Raw genomic sequence first — 18,717 nt, forward strand, 5'->3', positions numbered from 1 at the left:
AGCTCCTCGATGTGCCCATTGGCTACTTCAAGACCCATGCTCTTGCCCATGGACACAATCTCATCCACAACAGGATGCTCAAACCTTTCTAAATCCTGATCAGGAACGCATTCAGGCCAAAGTTTCTTCCAGGCCGAGATCAAGGTCCAGTATGTGACGTCTTCCCAGGCTTTATCGATGAGGTTGATGCAATGAACGATATTAAAACGCTATCCCCTGCAATTTGCTTCTCATTCAACCACTCTAGCAACAGTTTTTCCACCTCTTCCAGCACTTGAGGCCTCAGCTTGGTTAACGCTGTAACTCCTTTTGCAACATCAGCTGCTTTAATGGCCTCTTTCTGCTTTAGAATAGTCGAAATCTTGTACTCAGCGGCAAGATCAGTAAAACGAACACCACACTCATACTTTTCAATAATTTCTTGCTTTACTTCAATTTCAGTTTTCTTCGAACCTTTCTTCTCATCAACACTACCAGTCTTCATTTGCTTATAGGCCATGGTTAATTGCAAAATTAATGCAAAAGCACACGAAATAGAGCACAAAGAGTTGACAGTGAATGCACGCACGTCTGACCGAGAACAATGTACAGAGAGAGACTGAACACATGCGGAAATCTTTGGCGTGTACAAACCGGAAAGGAAAACTGGTTTGTTCATCACCCGAGTGTGTGGTCGTGAAAAGATGCAAAAGTTTGGCGAACTTTTTAGTCGTAACCCGATTTGTACGTGTTCAGAGACGTTCGTGACCCGAGGTTCCACTGTAATTTTCTGGTAAAGTTCTTTCTCACTGTGTCCTTTGTGATTTACATATATACTGTGTGTGTGTGTGTGTGTATATTATGTAATATATATATATATATACAGTATATCTATATATTTATACAGTGTGTGTGTGTATATATATATATATATATATATATATATATATATATATATATAATAGATAGATAGAGATATTGTGGCGACCAGCCTCGACACAGACAGGCAGACACCAATGGTTTAAACATCACAACACATTTATTTTCCATATTTACACTATTTACAATCCCGCACACAACCCAGTGCCCCTGCACCACACACCCTCAGTCCAGGCCTCTCACAATCCTGTCCTCTCTTCACCGCCTCCACTCCTCTCCTCAGAGCTTCGTCCTCTTCCACCCGACTCCAGCTGACGAATGGAGGGAGGCAGCCCCTTTTATGTCCACCCGGACATTCTCCAGGTGCCCTTTGATGAGCTTCCTGCAGCACTTCCACCACACCAGGAGCACCTGGAAGCATTCCGGGTGTCCCTGGTAATGCTTCCACCATCACCTCCTGGTGTGGCGGAAGTGCTGACGTCCAGGGCTTCAGGGTCTTTGGGGCACCCCCTGGTGGTGGCCACGGGCCCTTATAAGGTTGAGCTTCCATGCTCAGTTCCTGTGGCCCCCATACAAACCAGGGCAGCTGTCCTCTCGTGGTCCGGAGGAGGCATAGTCCCTCTCCTGGTCCTTCTCGGCACAGCCCCCAGCAGCCCACCACAATATCAATATATATATATGCGCAGTGGTAGTGCTGCTGCTTTGCAGTAAGGAGACTGTGGAAGCTTGTGGGTTCGCTTCCCGGTTCCTCCCTGTGTGGATAGTGCTTTGAGTACTGAGAAAAGCGCTATATAAATGTAATGAATTATTATTATTATTATTATTATTATTATTATTATATAAAAAACAGTGTAATGTACTTTATATGGCAATTCATTTTCAAACAAATTTAGCTTATACATGTCTATGAAATATAAAAAAAAGCATTTGCAAGAAAATCTAAAAGCACATTGGCACTTTATTGATTTCAACTTATAATTATTATTATTCACTTTTAGCAAAAAGGTCCAGTCATCAGTTACAAAGCACATTGTACTTCCTTCCACTGGAATGAGATTTAACTATGAAGGCAAAATATTTATTTTTAATGCTAGTAGTAGATTTTGATGATTAAAATATGAATGCGGCTGCTATATTTTTTTTTTCTTTTCAGGTACTTTGTTAATCCTTATTTTGTTTCATGTACATAAACATAGAAAACCTTACATGCAAAACTGAAACACTCAAATTTTGTTTTAAATGTCAAATTGTACTGATTAAATTGTAAAATTTCTAACAAAGAAATAATATGACCGAAGGATCGACAGTAATTTGTTTAAAGCTTTCTACTTAATTTCAATATATGAAAACATTTTCATATTCAAAACAAAATTCAAGTAAACCACATATCAAATGGTTTCAAACTAATCATCATTGTGTACTTCTAGCAAACTGGTCTCTTCATAATCTTCAAAGTGTCTTGTATTTTCCTTATCTGGAATGAGATTTACATTTATGAAAACAAGTCAGCATATTTTTATTACTAGAAGTGGATGCTGAAAATAAAATCTAAGTGTGGCCTTTGGTGATGTCCTGGTGAGATTATGAAGCAAGCCTAATTAGAAATCTGATATCAAAAATCACCCACAGCTCTGCTGATCCCTTATTTTGCAGTAGTGGTGGCAAAGTTGGGGGTATTTAATACCGTGAACAAGTCTCATGTGCTCATGACTCAAAAGCTTTGTGTCTGCATGACTACCTCTGCATTCAAGGCTACCTGTTTCCTGCCTTCTGCCCAGGGCTGCCAGTGAAGGTATTGTCCCCGAGCTACTGCCCTCCAACACCCCAAAGTAAACCCAGCGCTAGAAGAAGCTGGTATGAAAATGTATGCATGTACTTAATTCAATCTAGATGTTAAATGTAATAAAAAACCAACAACAACAAAAATAAAAAAAAAATACTAAACTTCTGTGGGGCAACTGCAACAAATGGCAGGAGAAGATGTGTGAATTCCAGCACCAAAAAATAACAATCTAGTGTACAAAATATAAGGATTTGCCGTGTCTAGTGGTAAACAGAAATTGTTTCAAGAATTGGCATGAAAAATAATTCTGAAAGTAAAGGTTTGGATAAGTACATAATAATACATAACACATACATAATTATATATTATAGTTACAAATTATTTACAGTACTTGTTGCTTCTGAGTGATATATAGTGCGTGTGTGTTTGAATATATACAGTAATCCCTCCTCCATCGCGGGGGTTGCGTTTCAGAGCCACCCGCGAAATAAGAAAATCCGCGAAGTAGAAACCATATGTTTATATGGTTATTTTTATATTCTCATGCTTAGGTCACAGATTTGCGCAGAAACACATGAGGTTGTAGAGAGACAGGAACGTTATTCAAACACTGCAAACAAACATTTGTCTCTTTTTCAAAAGTTTAAACTGTGCTCAATGACAAGACAGAGATGACAGTTCAGTCTCACAATTAAAAGAATGCAAACATATCTTCCTCTTCAAAGGAGCAAAAAAATCAATAGGGCTGTTTGGCTTGTAAGTATGCGAAGCACCGCGGCACAAAGCTGTTGAAGGCGGCAGCTCACACCCCCTCGGTCAGGAGCAGAGAGAGAGTGAGAGTGAGAGAGAGAGAAAGACAGATAAAAAAAATCAATACGTGCCCTTTGAGCTTTTAAGTATGCGAAGCACCGTGCAGCATAATTAAAAGCTGCACACAGAAGGTAGCAACGTGAAGATAATCTTTCAGCATTTTCAGACGAGCGTCCGTATGGTCTAGGTGTGCAAATAGCCCCCCTGCTCACACCCCCTACGTCAGGATCACAGATAGTCAGCGCAAGAGATAGAGAAAGAAAAGTAAGCTGGGTAGCTTCTCAGCCATCTGCCAATAGCGTCCCTTGTATGAAATCAACTGGGCAAACCAACTGAGGAAGCATGTACCAGAAATTAAAAGACCCATTGTCCTCAGAAACCCGCGAAGCAGCGAAAAATCCGCGATATATATTTAAATATGCTTACATATAAAATCCGCGATGGAGTGAAGCCGCGAAGCGCGATATAGCGAGGGATTACTGTATACTGTAAATATTTTTTTTTTCCTAAAAAATATAACTGCTACTGCAATACTTGTTTTGAGTGATTGTTTAGATGCACAAGACTGTTTCGAAAATGGGACACTGTTTCCAAACGTGGGGGCACCTTATGTCAAACAGTATAACTTTGCAGTGCAATGAGATATAATATATAAACTTTTAAATAATAGCTGACAGATTGGGGGAATTGTGCATCATACAATGTCTTGGTTATGTGCTATAAAATCCAGTTTTTTGGCAAGAAATTCTTAAAGCACCAAAAGTTTTTGTGTTTTATTTAGTTGATATTGGTGTAAACAAATGTTTTCTTTCATATAATATCTACTTTCTTTTAAAAATTTGAAGTATTGTACTGACTACTCCTCAGCCATTTGCATTATTACATAAGCAGAGTAATCGCTGTTTATTTTTGGGTAATTTAGGTGCAAAAATGCCAAAAACCCATTAGTACATAAGGGGTTGAAGTCAATAACCTATAATTTCATTATTTTTAGTAGAAAGACAATTCTTTGAAAAAAATACTATTACTAAATATTTGTTATCTTATAGGGCCGTCAAGTAATTTACATTGTAGAAATGAAAGGATTAAAATCCCATCAACACCACGCTACCCAAGATTAATGCCCGGTCCTGACAGAGGTAAGTAGTTTATTATTGTAAAATGCTTCTTTTTTTATTTGTTTTTTTGCAAATTGAGAATTACAGGTTGAGTATCCAAAGTTCAAAACTTTTTTAGTGCTGACATAACACTCTCTATGCCCCACAACCCCACACACTTTTTTTTTTTTTTTTTTTTTAAACTGCTGAGCAAATGTGAACAACATACGTGAAGATTCAAAGTGAATTTATTCATTCTAAACGTGGGGCTGATCCCTCATGAAGCTTGGACACATGGGTTTGTGGTCCACTGTGAAAATGGCGAGCACCACAAATCACCATTTATTTGACTGTCGGGGGACCAGGCCCCCCATAAAAGCCTTGAATACACTGCTACAAGGTCAGCAAAACGACAGTTTAAGAGTGCTGTGTGACATTTCTTTAAAAAAAAAAACTAAATAGGATGCCACAAGTGGAAAATTTCACACCAAGTGTCTCATTTATAAAACTCTTACTTGGATTCGAGCATGAAAATATGTGTATGGCAAATTCCAGAAAAATGTGTTTGTCATGATGTTTTTCAGTCTTATCTTGACATCGCTGATGACGTGTGCCTTAATGGAATTTATTCAAGAATCCAAGAATAAAACTGAATAAAAAAAAAAAACACACATTCAAATTCAGTTTTATTCAAGAATAGTGTAGGTATAACTTTTCTGCAAATGTGCTATCATACTATGGTTGCACGTATACTGTTTTAGACAGTAGTATGTTGGAACAGTAGTACAGTTTGAGGACAGGAGATGCCAACAGACTTAATAAGGTAATCGGGCAAGTCGACTTGGCCCTTGGCGCTTTCATGGACACAGTAAAGGCAATGGTAAAAGGAAGTTACCTGTTTGTTTGCTTTCACACCCTTTGGATGAAACTGTCACCTTTTTCAGTGTGCAGAGTGTCTTTAGCACAAGGTCGATTGTGCCTCTCTCTCGCTCTCTTGTTCCCTGCATCTCTCATGATGCCTTAAAGCAGTATTAGGGGTAGCTTCAAGAAACAATTGCCAAATATTTTTATGGCTTTCATGACAGCAGACGTAGGAACTATGTATTGTTGATTATCAACAGTTAGGATACTATCAGGTTAATTAAGGACATTATTTATCTGGGCCACAAAAGCTAAGGGTTTGTGGAATATTTTTTATGAATATATAGACTGACTTTTGAAGACATTCAACAGAATCATCCAGCAAATCTGAAGTGGTAGATAGGTCATTGTGTAGGCTTTTCTAAGCATGGGTATCAAAGCATTGATCTTAACTGCTGGTATTCAAAGGAACACATGGTGGGCATGAACTCCTTAGAGAATATGGTACTGAAAAGCATGTCATATGGTTGAGATCTTATTTATGGAATATTTTCACAGTATTGGTTGGGAAATCCCAAACTGGAAAGCCAGAATTACTACATATGTTAAGGTTTTAATACAGAGTGCTAAATAATCCATTCCAACTACAGGGGATCACAATTTTAAGCCTCACCAAGACTCTGCTGTCATGTTGGAAGGGAGACTCTTGCTATCAATTCAAGAAGAGCACTGCAGGTCTTGTTTTTAAACAGCTGACCAGCCTTTTGTCTTTGCACAGATTTGTGAGAGTCATTTTGCCAGTCTGCTCTATGTATGTTTAATGGACACTACGAAACCTTAAGATCATGCTTCTCAAGGACCTAAATGAGTGCACCGTGGAAGTCCAAGTTTTGAAGGCATCTGTTACATGTTTTCAGAGCAAGATTTTTTTTTTTCTCCATTTCTGTTTTGGCAGTAAATCAGTTAAAATGCCAAATGTTCAGTCACTAGATTACGTATATATTTCAAATAGTTATAAACTGACCACTAAAATGAAATACAAACAGCAAATGTAAATAAAAACAAAAAGATACCACTGACAGATACTGCAAGTATATTGGATAGATTTTATGAGTACCTTTCAAAAAATGCTTTACAAATAAAACACTGAAAATATGAACATTAAAATTAACAATTTTGATCAGAAACTTTGGAAATAGTCTATGTTATGGGACATGGCATATTTGTGACAGTAAATAGCAGTGATTTTAAAAGCCAATAAATGAAAAAGAGCAATTAAAATGCCTGAAAGAACAGCCGGGTATTCAATCCATATTGTATGACGAGATAGCTGAATCTTCAGAATATAATGGTGATATGCTGGTTTGATCTGGTATGCCAGATGAAATTCTTGTGGTATGGATTTTGAAGAAAAAAAAGTTTATACATTCTATCTCAAAACATCAGAAACAAATCTTTGCATTTATGTGAATGATATGTAAAAAATGAGCCTCATCTATCTAAGTATATTGCCTAGAGTGATGTGTGGTTCAGCCTAATTGGTGACTTGATGTTGGTTCCACTCCCATGCCCTCTGCTGACTCTAATCCCATGCCCCCAATCAACTCTACTTCTGAATTAAATGAAGATGTTTGTATGTATGTTTAAGGCTGGTAGTTTGAGGGAGGGAGAAAGAATAAGTAAAAGTTTTGTCTTGTTCAGTGTGTAACCTGGTGGCTATCAGTTCAAGTCAGAGAGACAATTACCTGCTATCAAGCCCATTTGAGTAGCAGAGGGCTAACAAGCATTTCTACAGAGAATGATGCACACCTACATGTTAATTAAATAATTAATATGTTTTTTTGTTAAAGAAATGTTTCAGTCTGAAGGATGTATACAAACACATTATACTGGTTTCGGCTGAAACTGTGAGAAATTTTAATTATTCTGTGTTTTGGATTTTTGGCTATATTTCCCACTCCTATTAAAAATATACCTTTGCAGAAAATTTTGAAGAATAGAATAGAAATCAATTGTAGAGCAACTCCTTAGGAGCAGTAACATGCGCAAAGACTATGGTGAAAGTGCCTTGTCTCTCTAATTTAATCATTATTGTATTAACTGTTTGAGAACTCATTTGTTCTAGTTCTGTTGTTGGCAGATGATAAAGTTCTTTTTTCACACCTGGCTGTTACCTTTGGTGTTCGGTACAGCTGACTGCATGTGTGATTTGATTGGGATGAGAGTCTGCATCTTCTGAGGTTAGAATTCTTAGCTGAAAATAAAGGTTTACTATAGTTTGCCGTGGGTATATAAATAGAGCTCTCCTGATATGATGGTGCAGAAGCCATGTATTATTATTATTATGATTATTATAATTATTATTTGGGAGGAGGTTTAGGGTTCTAGTGGTGATGCTGTCAAGAGCCTTTCTGTGGCAGTTATACCAATTTGCAGGGAGACACATTTGCATAAACAGGATGGACTAAAAGGATTATATCTTTCACTACCTTCCTTCCTAGAAGATGTTGGGAAAGCTATTGGAAGTATATTCTATTTAAGCCTAGTCTAGCTGCTATATTGCCTACCAATACAAGCTGATGGACAATAACAATATGAGTTTTGTAGGTTTTTATCCCTCTACCTAGATGTTTAATGTGTAATGTATAATGTGTTTCTGCATATAGATAGATACTTTATTAATCCCCAAGGGGAAATTCACATACTCCAGCAGCAGCATACTGATAAAAAACAATATTAAAAGAGTGATAAAAATGCAGGTATAAGAGACAGTAACTTTGAATAATGTTAACGTTTCCCCGGGTGGAATTGAAGAGTTGCATAGTGTGGGGGAGGAACGATCTCCTCAGTGTCAGTGGAGCAGGACAGTGACAGCAGTCTGTCGCTGAAGCTGTTCCTCTATCTGGAGGTGATACTGTTCAGAGAATGCAGTGGATTTTCCATGATTGACAGGAGCCTGCTCTGCCACGGATGTCAAACTGTCCACCTCCATGCCTACAATAGAGCCTGCCTTCCTCACCAGTTTGTCTAGGCGTCCCTCTTCTTTATGCTGCCTCCCCAGCACACCACCGTGTAGAAGAGGGTGCTCGCCACAACCGTCTAATAGAACATCTGCAGCAACTTATTGCAGATGTTGAAGGACGCCAGCCTTCTAAGGAAGTATAGTCGGCTCTGTCCTTTCTTGCGCAGAGCATCAGTATTGGCAGTCCAGTTTATCATCCAGATGCACTCCCAGGTATTTATAGGTCTGCACCCTCTGCACACAGTCACCTCTGATGATCACAGGGTCCATGAGGGGCCTGGGCCTCCTAAAATCCACCACCAGCTCTTTGGTTTTGCTGGTGTTCAGGTGTAGGTGGTTTGAGTCACACCATTTAACAAAGTCCTTGATTAGGTTCCTATACTCCTCCTCCTGCCCACTCCTGATGCAGCCCACGATAGCAGTACCGTCAGTGAACTTTTGCACGTGGCAGGACTCCGAGTTGTATTGGAAGTCCGATGTATATAGGCTGAACAGGACCGGAGAAAGCACAGTCCCCTGCAGTGCACCTGTGCTGTTGACCACAATATCAGATCTGCAGTTCCCGAGACCCACATACTGAGGTCTGTCTGTGACATCATCCATTCTGCTGTTGCTAAACTATAAACACAGCCCCCCGAGGTGCTTGTGCTAATCTCTGGAGATTTTAACCATGCAACGCTGGACAAAACATTACCTGCCTTTTCCCAGTATGTGGATTGTAACACCCGGGGAAATAGGACTATTGACCTACTGTATGCAAACGATAAAGATGCATACAGCACTGCCCCTCTGCCTCTGCTTGGGAAAGCAGATCATACCCTGGTTCTGCTTCAGCCTCACTACAAACCAAGAGTGAGGGAGCTATCTTCAACCACACGCGCATTCAGGAAGTGGTCCCCTGAGGCATGTCTGTATGTACTAATATGCATATATGTGTACAAAATACTTTAAAGTGTATAACCATGTATTCAGGATCATTTTATTATTATATACTGAATACAGTGATTAAACTGAAGTGGGAATGGTTCTTGTTGCAGTAGGTAAGTGGGCCTTTGAAGAAAGCAAATATTTTCATTAAAACATGAATAGTTTGCCCCCCTCCCCCAAACTCATTTGTGTAGTATATGAGAACATATCTGTACATTTTAGAATGTAGATCTTTTGTGAGTATTAAGTACTACCAAGCACACTGTTGTACCAGTCTGGGGTAAAGCTTCTATTTTTTGCTTGTTTATTAAAATGCAGAACCCCTTATTCATTTTGCATTCATGGTAATTTCTAAGATACCCGGTTTCCTTTCATAATTCAAAACAAGCCGCTGTTGTTCCAAGGCTTGACACAATCATTTTGAGCTAATTGGCAATCACTTTTTGGCCTCTGGTTTCCATGAATGTTAGCCATTTTAGTGATGCATCTTTTTTTTTTTCTAGGGACCAGAAATGGCCAGTTTTTACTCATTTTGCATAATCAGCAGATTGGTGTATATATTGCCAACCTCTAGTTGGTTCTACAATTAAAATGCAAGCTGCTGTCAGTGCTTTAGAGCACTGTCTAGTTTCCCTTTTAACTTAGTAAAGCAAATTTTAAAAAAAACACAGTAAAGCAACTGTTTGCTGTGCAGATATATGTGAGCTGGGTGTGCACATAATAGAAATGTGAAAAGTTCCTTTTTGCTTAATGAAATGAATGTTAAGAGCTAAAAAAAAAATTCCACAGATCCCATGTCCGCTACAATCTCTGCTGTGTACATTAAAGTGTGTGAAGAAGAAACGTATGTTAACTGCAACATGTGCCAGGAAAAAGCTGTGATGGAACTAAAGTGAAAACGTTTAGCACTGCAAATATGACCAGAAATTTAAGATTGCATTACACAGAATTGATACATTTGTTCACTTCTTTTTCATTGTTTCTTCAAAGTACTGCAATATTAATAAAATTCATTAAACTATAATATATTGTAGTAGTAATAATTATTAATTATTTGAATACATGGAATGTTATTTTAGAAATCCAATAAAGGAACTGTAAAAAAAAATATGCTGCTGAATATTTTAGCATGAAAGAACATAAAATGGAAGGCAGGGATGACACACAAGTGTCTGCTGTTTGATATATTTTACATTAAAATATATGGAGGATTGTTACATTTGTTCGATCATATGATGCTTGACATACAGAAACTTTCAACATATATATTTGTAATGAATTTATTTTAAATATATAATGTTGTACTTTGTTATAAGCACTTAAATTACAAATAATGCAGCCTGTAAGGAATCCCTGTGCTATTGATTATACCTTTGTGATCTGGGCATTTTCATTTTTTTGGGTTCAGGAATGGCTTACTGAAGCAACTCTGGATAATTTAGGCTTTTTTTAACAGTTCATTTTCAATTGCTGGTATACAGTATTATGTGAAATTCTAACAAAATACAAGATTCTAAAGTGGATTGCAGGATGGAATCATATTCACTTTAAGTAATTGAAAGATGTACAGTAATCCCTCCTCCATCGCGGGGGTTGCGTTCCAGAGCCACCCGCGAAATAAGAAAATCCGCGAAGTAGAAACCATATGTTTATATGGTTATTTTTATATTGTCATGCTTGGGTCACAGATTTGCGCAGAAACACAGGAGGTTGTAGAGAGACAGGAACGTTATTCAAACACTGCAAACAAACATTTGTCTCTTTTTCAAAAGTTTAAACTGTGCTCCATGACAAGACAGAGATGACAGTTCAGTCTCACAATTAAAAGAATGCAAACATATCTTCCTCTTCAAAGGAGCAAACAATTCAATAGGGCTGTTTGGCTTGTAAGTATGCGAAGCACCGCGGCACAAAGCTGTTGAAGGCGGCAGCTCACACCCCCTCCGTCAGGAGCAGAGAGAGAGAGAGAGAGAGAGATAGAGAGAGACAGATAAAAAAATCAATACGTGCCCTTTGAGCTTTTAAGTATGCGAAGCACCGTGCAGCATGCTTAAAAGCTGCACACAGAAGGTAGCAACGTGAAGATAATCTTTCAGCATTTTTAGAAGAGCGTCCGTATCGTCTAGGTGTGCGAACAGCCCCCCTGCTCACACCCCCTACGTCAGGATCACAGATAGTCAGCGCAAGAGACAGAGAAAGAAAAGTAAGTTGGGTGGCTTCTCAGCCATCTGCCAATAGCGTCCCTTGTATGAAATCAACTGGGCAAACCAACTGAGGAAGCATGTACCAGAAATTAAAAGACCCATTGTCCTCAGAAACCCGCGAAGCAGTGAAAAATCTGCGATATATATTTAAATATGCTTACATATAAAATCCGCGATGGAGTGAAGCCGCGAAAGGCGAAGCGCGATATAGCGAGGGATTACTGTATTCTGTAGCATCTTGCCATTAAACTTTTGAGAGAGAAAAAAAAACAGTTTTTCACTTTAAACTTCAACTGCTAAGTATTTTTTGAACAACTGCTCAATAAACTGAATTATACAACCCCAGTCTCCATAGGCTAGGTTTGAACAAACCATGTGTATCCAGCAGGGTGCGCTAGCTCCCTTGTTGGAATAAGTTCTTTTGTAATTGTGGCATGTTACATAACTCGAAAGTATATACTGTAGATATAATATAAAAAGGCGATACCCCTCCCTTAGTGATACGACGGTAATTAATCACATAGGAAAAATAACTTAGCTTTCTTTAATGACAGTTTATGCGGCATAACAGACAAGGAATCCATGACAAGACCTTTGGGAGTGGGAGCCCAATGTTTTCGTTGCTGCATTGTAAGGATTTTCCGAATCAGATGACGTTATCTCCCATCCGTCTGTTGGCTTCAAAGGTGTGCCGGGCAATGTTCCAAGGTTTTATACTCTCTTCTCCATGTGCAGGCTCCCACTTAGGTGAATAATACAATTCCAAACAAGGCAAAGAGAGGATACAATTTCAGGCTGAGTTTGACACACAGAAATAGTGCACGTTGCCCATTTTGCGGTTATCCTTAACTTGTCTTCTCTTAAAAACCTTGCCTAGTTGTTCTTATATAGTGAACCCCTTTGTGCTAAATCTGGCTTTGTGTTAGCTGTACATGTCAGTAGAAAGAAAAGCAGATTTAAAATACTTGCATAGAGCACAGTGATATATTAAACGTATATTCTGATTACACCATGTGACCCAAGGAATGGGTATACACATGTCTATAATTCTGACATGTTAAATGTGAAGTGGTGTCAATTTAAGTACTGGCACCTAGCATATAATTGTATAAAATCTTAATTACTTCAAATATAGGCTGTTAAAAATGGCAACAATATTTTCAGTTTCAGCAACTAAATCGATGCCTGGTTGCCAGTTCTGGCCATCATTTCTAAAAGGTAGTGTTGAGCCCTCCATTTATATGATTAACAGCACTAAATTAGTATTGCATGTGTATGTCCTGAAGTGGACTAAAGTTCCATCCAAATTTTCTTCCTGCCTTGTACCTGATATTACAAAGAGAGACTCTGTCCTCATATGATTCTTTATAGAAAGTGGACGAATGGATAGTAAAAGCCTCCCCAAGGGTATTTTTTTTCTTAGTGAAAATAAAATGAGTATGCATATATAGCATGTACTATTCATAGCAAGTGGCATTAGCAGTAATTAGAGAGGGAAAAAAATCCATCATTAACAAACAGCACCAGAAGACCATTCCTATATGGCTTGGTGATTTATCGAGAGGTTTTTGAGACTTGACCAACCTTGCATATTAAGATTAACTCATACACACACAGATCCTATTCATACAACTACATATGAATAAGGCTTAACTGCCAGTCACTTTGTAATATACCACATAGGATCCCATCCACATAAGTAGATAAGAGTGATGCCTTTATACCTTCAGTGCTCCACATAGGGACTCATTATCAGCAGCACTAACAAATGTACAGGTGTCTCTAAAACACACAATGGCTCAGCACTCTTTGGTTATATGCTACTTACCAACCAACAGGGTCTTGCTTGTATTGCATTTGTTCTTCTGTTGAAATGTGACCTCACTGTCTTTATAAACCCATGGAAAATGGTGATCTCCCCTGCACCAGATGCCCTAATATTTACTTTATTACATCTGTGTGTGTATGTATGTATGTGTGTATATATATATATGTATGTATATGTATATATATATAATATATATATATATTAGTCTTAGAATAGCTTACTGAAAATCAGTAATGTGTATGGTGTAAGGGCTGCACGGTGGCGCAGTGGGTAGCGCTGCTGCCTCTCAGTTAGGAGACTCGGGTTTGCTTCCTAGGTCCTCCCTGCGTGGAGTCTGCATGTTCTCCCCGTGTCTGCGTGGGTTTCTTCTGGGTACTCCGGTTTCCTCCCACAGTCCAAAGACATGCAGTTTAGGTGCATTGGCGATTCTAAATTGTGTGTGTGTGTGTGCGCGCGCGCGCCCTGCCTGGGGTTTGTTTCCTGCCTTGCGCCCTGTGTTGGCTGGGATTGGCTCCAGCAGACCCCCCGTGACTTTGTAGTTAGGATATAGCGAGTTGGATAATGGATGGATGATTGGTGAATACATAAGTTTGCATTTTCTGTCTTCTAAATTAAATGGTCACTCTCTCTGTGATGTGTCTTGGTCTTTAATGTAACTTTTTTCATCCTTATGATTGATAACTCTGCTTAACACATCTGTTGCCATTAAGATGTAAATTGACCAAAACAGATGCACAATACAGGAAGAAAGAGTCAGAAAAGATGCTTTCAATGTGAATTGCCTCTGAATTATCTTAAGGGTCCTGAAATTGTTTTGGTAAATTTGTTCTTTTATAGTTCATCCTAGTTCATTTGATCAGATTTATAACTTATTATAAGCAGTCTGTACTTTCAAAAAATGAAGGTTTTATTCCTTAGGGCAGATGGACAAGAATTCAAAGGGAACTTATTTAAATAATGAAACTAAATTTAATCATCATTAAAACATTTTCTTTAAATGTTATAAAACATAATTTACTTATATAAAAAAGGTTTTACATTTTGGTAACATGAAAAAAGGTATCTTTTAGTACAGTATGAACTCTGTTGTTTCATATTTTATTAGGGTGCCCTTGTTAGTCTTCTGTTATGAATTAGACTTTCCACATTGTTTTTTATTGATATACAGAAGTCTAAATATAGTATATGGTTTTGTACATTGATGGAATATATTTGTTTTGTGATGGTCAACAATCACCACTTTTAATTCACTTCCATTATTTATAATCACGTATACTCTATATATTCTTTTGTTTCAAAATCTTTAGTTCTAACCTTTCTCATATTTAATTTTTGCAGGATCACATTCCCGTTCAGAATGTAGCAGCCCTAGTCTAATAACTCCACCACAGTCACCACTAAATCTGGAAACATCCTCCTTCACTAGCAGCCAATCGCAAAGTTCAATCTCTACTCAGCCAAGAGTATCTATCAGTCCTGTACCAAAGGGAGAGAGGAGAAAAGACAGGTATATAGAATAATGTCTTATAGAAACACTGAACATGAAGTTAAATTATTTGTATATAAACTATTTTGAGTAACTTTAATTGCAATTTATTCAGGTAAAACCATCTTGTAACTGATAATCAATGTATATAAGCTATGAATTGCAATTAATTAGGTAAATACACATTTCTAAATGGTAATCGATCTATAGGCTTAATACTGTTATTGTAATGTATATTATGTTTCCATATGTGAATCTGCAAAAAAAAAAAAAAGACTTTTATCACATAAATATATTTGTAATAGATAAAAGGTTACGTTGAGACAAATTAGTCTCTCTGTTACAGTAATGGTAGAGTTTATTTTGTGTTTACTATGAAAGGTATGATATTAAATAATGATTATATGTTACCTGAATTTTTTTATATTTATTGTTTTTGATTAATCGCCATTTTTATTATTGCAGTGCCAAGGTTGCATTCCATTTTTGCTTTCTTTACAACTTCCCAAATTTTGGAAGGTTATTACTTCATGAATTTTCAGATAATATATTCTGAATTCCTTCTTGAAAGCTTTGACTCTTGCTAGTCTTTCTCTTTCTTGTATGTATACTGTATTTGTAAAAGATACGTATTCATTGATTTACCTCTGCAACTTGAAACATCTTTCTTTCTAATATGTGTGTATGTATATGTGTGTGTGTGTATGTGTGTGTATGTATATATATATATATATATATATATATATATAATATAAAATGTGTGTGTGTATTGTGAGACTTGCCCGGACACCACCAGTCGGAAACCACATCTTTATAAATTGCACACGTTTATTAAACATTAATAAACACAGTCCCAACACTACACACAATGCACTCAGCAATAATCACCCCAATAGGCACCTTTTATTCCTGCCCGGATGTGCTCCATGTGTCTGATGACTTCCATCCAGCAGCACTTCCTGGTGTGGCGGAAGTAATGCCCTTTACCCCGGAAGCACTCCGGGCATCCCTGGCAGGTTCCTCCGCCATCTTGCCGAGTGTGGCGGAAGTAACTATTTCCAAGTCCTACGAGGCTTGAGGCGCCCCCTGGCGGTGGCCACGGGTCCCAACAGGCCAGAAGCTCTTTGTTCATCTCCCGTGGTCCTCTTCTACTCCAGGGCGGTTGCCCCCTCGTGGCCCGGAAGCTATTCCTGCCACCTTCCGGTCCTTTTTGGCATCCCGGCCAGGTAATAACCCCGGCAATCTGCCACAGTATATATATATATATATATATATATATATATATATATATATATATATATATATATATAAAATATAATGTGTGTGAGTGTATATAAAATGTGAGTGTAGTGTTGGTGTTTGTATCATTTAAATCTAATTCCTCTGTAATTTTATGTAATTTCTTTCTGGGTTTAGTAGCTGGACTTCAATCGCTAAGGAAGAACTGTACTGAACTGAACTGTATACTGATATTTCTAATTTGAGAAAAATAAATGGAAATTACATGTGTGAAGAGAAGATTGAAAAGTCTAGAGAGACTATAAAAACTGGCAAATTCTTTTATACTGAATGTCAAGTAGATGTTTTACTCTGAAAACACATTTAATGTTAAATCATAAATAGTTATAATTGTGCCTTTTTCAGCTTGATAAACTCTTCCAAAGAAAAAAATAAACCAAAATCATAAAAACTTGCCAATTTACTTGGATTACTCAGTTTTACTTAGCTCAGAATCATTGGCTTACTGTATTTGTTATGAAGTTTAAATAAATTCTCATTCTTTTACTTGTTTATGTGTTAGCTTATGGGTCAATATTAAAAGAGAGAGTAGCATAACAGTGTTTGCATTATTAACATCACTGTGGTGGCTTTAAACCTTTGACTTGCTGAGCTCAAATATTAGTCTTTTTCTAGTAATACTGAATTCATGTCTCCATTTTAATGCTTCTTTTAATAGTCATCTTTCAATTTCTATAATCATTTCTATTATTTCATTCTATTGCTGTTGTCTGTTTTTCTTTTTTCTTACTTTTCTGAATATTTCAGATATCTGTTCCGTAATAGATCCTTTCTGAGAATCCCTCTTGCTCCTAGGCCTAGATTCTCATCACTAAGAAGCCTGAGGTTTGTCCCTTCCAAATCATTTAAGAAGCATGTCCCAATGTAGTTAAATAGGTTTATGGTGTAGTTATTTTGTTTGGAGACAATATATTTAACATTTCTAAGACATGGGTATTGGAGTAAAATATGTTTAAAAATTTGTTGTTGAATAGTTTTGTTAATTTTCACTGTTGCATTTTATTCTTTATATTGATGCACTGATTGGGACCTTTGTAGGCAATCATTCTGATTCTGTCATTTTTAAAATTACCTTTTATGAAATAAAGTGTTAAGATTTAAGCATTTTTAAAAGTTCTTAAGTCTTTACTACTTGTAAAGGTTATTCTACCATGAGAATCATTGCTTTTTTTTTTTTGGATTAAAAAAAAAATCCACTTTTAGGATTCTGTTTATCTTTTCAGTTATAATACATGCATTGCTACCATAGCAGTTTTCTTTTGTGCTATGAGTTTGGCAGACGTTTTCTTTTTAAAAATAATATGCTACTGTAAATAAAATTTAATGAGAATGCAGCATCTTTGCTGCTACATTATTCACACTTAAAATGCATATACTCTATATAGGTATAGTTGTTAATTTTAGATTTTTTTCTTTATTTTTTCTTTTGATCAAGTGCTTTGTTGATTGATCTCATGTAAGGTTGATGATGAGACTATTAGAATGAAAACTTGCATGGCCTGATAAATCTGTACCAGTCCTTCCATTGAAACATACCAAATATCAAGGTGACCAAATGTTGTAGTTTACGTCACATGTATTGTATTCTGGTTGCATTTCTGTAATTGGATCAGTATCTATAAAGAGGAAATTATGCAGATATGTCAATGTCAAGTATTATTACTTGCCTCATACCTGTTTGTTTTTTTATATCTGGTAATTATATTTTGATTAGTAATGGTTAGACTTCCAGTTACTGTATCAGTAAATTGACTACTGGAAACTGAAAGATATTTCCCTCGAGTTTCTGCAAAACTGTTAGTTATCTATAATTACATTTTAACTGGCTGTGATAATAATTATGGGTGCAGTGCCTTAAAAAAAATTAATGCCTTCCTCATTTCCTCTATTATCATAAATATTTGACCCTGAACGTAATTTTTGGGGTCTGAAATTCTGCTTTAAAGATTCTAATTGTAATTGACTTTGTCTGTTGTTCTGTTTAATTAGTAAAAATACCTACTGTTTGACAGAAACGCATTATACTCTGTGAAATGATAGATAGATAGATAGATAGATAGATAGATAGATAATGAAAGCTTTTTTAGTATTTGCTTCTATCTTTTTAATGGAGGACAAAAGTGCAAAATTTCTGCATGGATAGATCAGATGGAGTGCATGTTCAAAAAATATTGCATGGCACATTCAGACAGTGTCCTTAAGATTAGAACTTTGTGAGCTTAATGAGCTATATATTATATATATGCACACACATATTAGGGGGCTTTGCTCACCAACCCCCCTGCAAATTTACGTCTCTGCAGCTTGTGTATGTGGATTTCATGTTCACCAAACAACCTCTTCATTCGGAAGAAACACTACTTTTCCCTGATGGCAACACAAATTAGATGATCTACAAGTCTCCGACTTAAAGTTTTAAGCCAAACAATATCTATATATTCTGTCATATCACCTATATCCATGTTTTGCTGTAGAATACACCCTCCACACGTTAAGGAAGTAAAAATAAAGGTATATATTTCTGTTTTATTTAAACCTTTTA

At 36.9% G+C, this 18,717-nt stretch overlaps 1 protein-coding gene across 3 annotated transcripts in view; it reads left to right on the forward strand.

Moving 5' to 3' along the window:
* The window catches only part of dlg5a (discs, large homolog 5a (Drosophila)), a 240,053-nt gene that overhangs the window by 168,342 nt on the left and 52,994 nt on the right, over positions 1-18,717 (forward strand). For 2 of the 3 annotated variants that reach the window (XM_051923726.1, XM_051923727.1), the window contains exons 20-22: positions 4,501-4,590; positions 14,729-14,897; positions 16,923-17,000. In XM_051923726.1, coding sequence (XP_051779686.1) covers positions 4,501-4,590; positions 14,729-14,897; positions 16,923-17,000 — 337 coding nt within the window. The remainder of the gene's footprint in view (positions 1-4,500; positions 4,591-14,728; positions 14,898-16,922; positions 17,001-18,717) is intronic. The other variant, XM_028795545.2, reaches the window with a different exon arrangement.

Source organism: Erpetoichthys calabaricus, chromosome 2, assembly GCF_900747795.2.
Source record: "Erpetoichthys calabaricus chromosome 2, fErpCal1.3, whole genome shotgun sequence".
Taxonomy (NCBI): domain Eukaryota; kingdom Metazoa; phylum Chordata; class Cladistia; order Polypteriformes; family Polypteridae; genus Erpetoichthys; species Erpetoichthys calabaricus.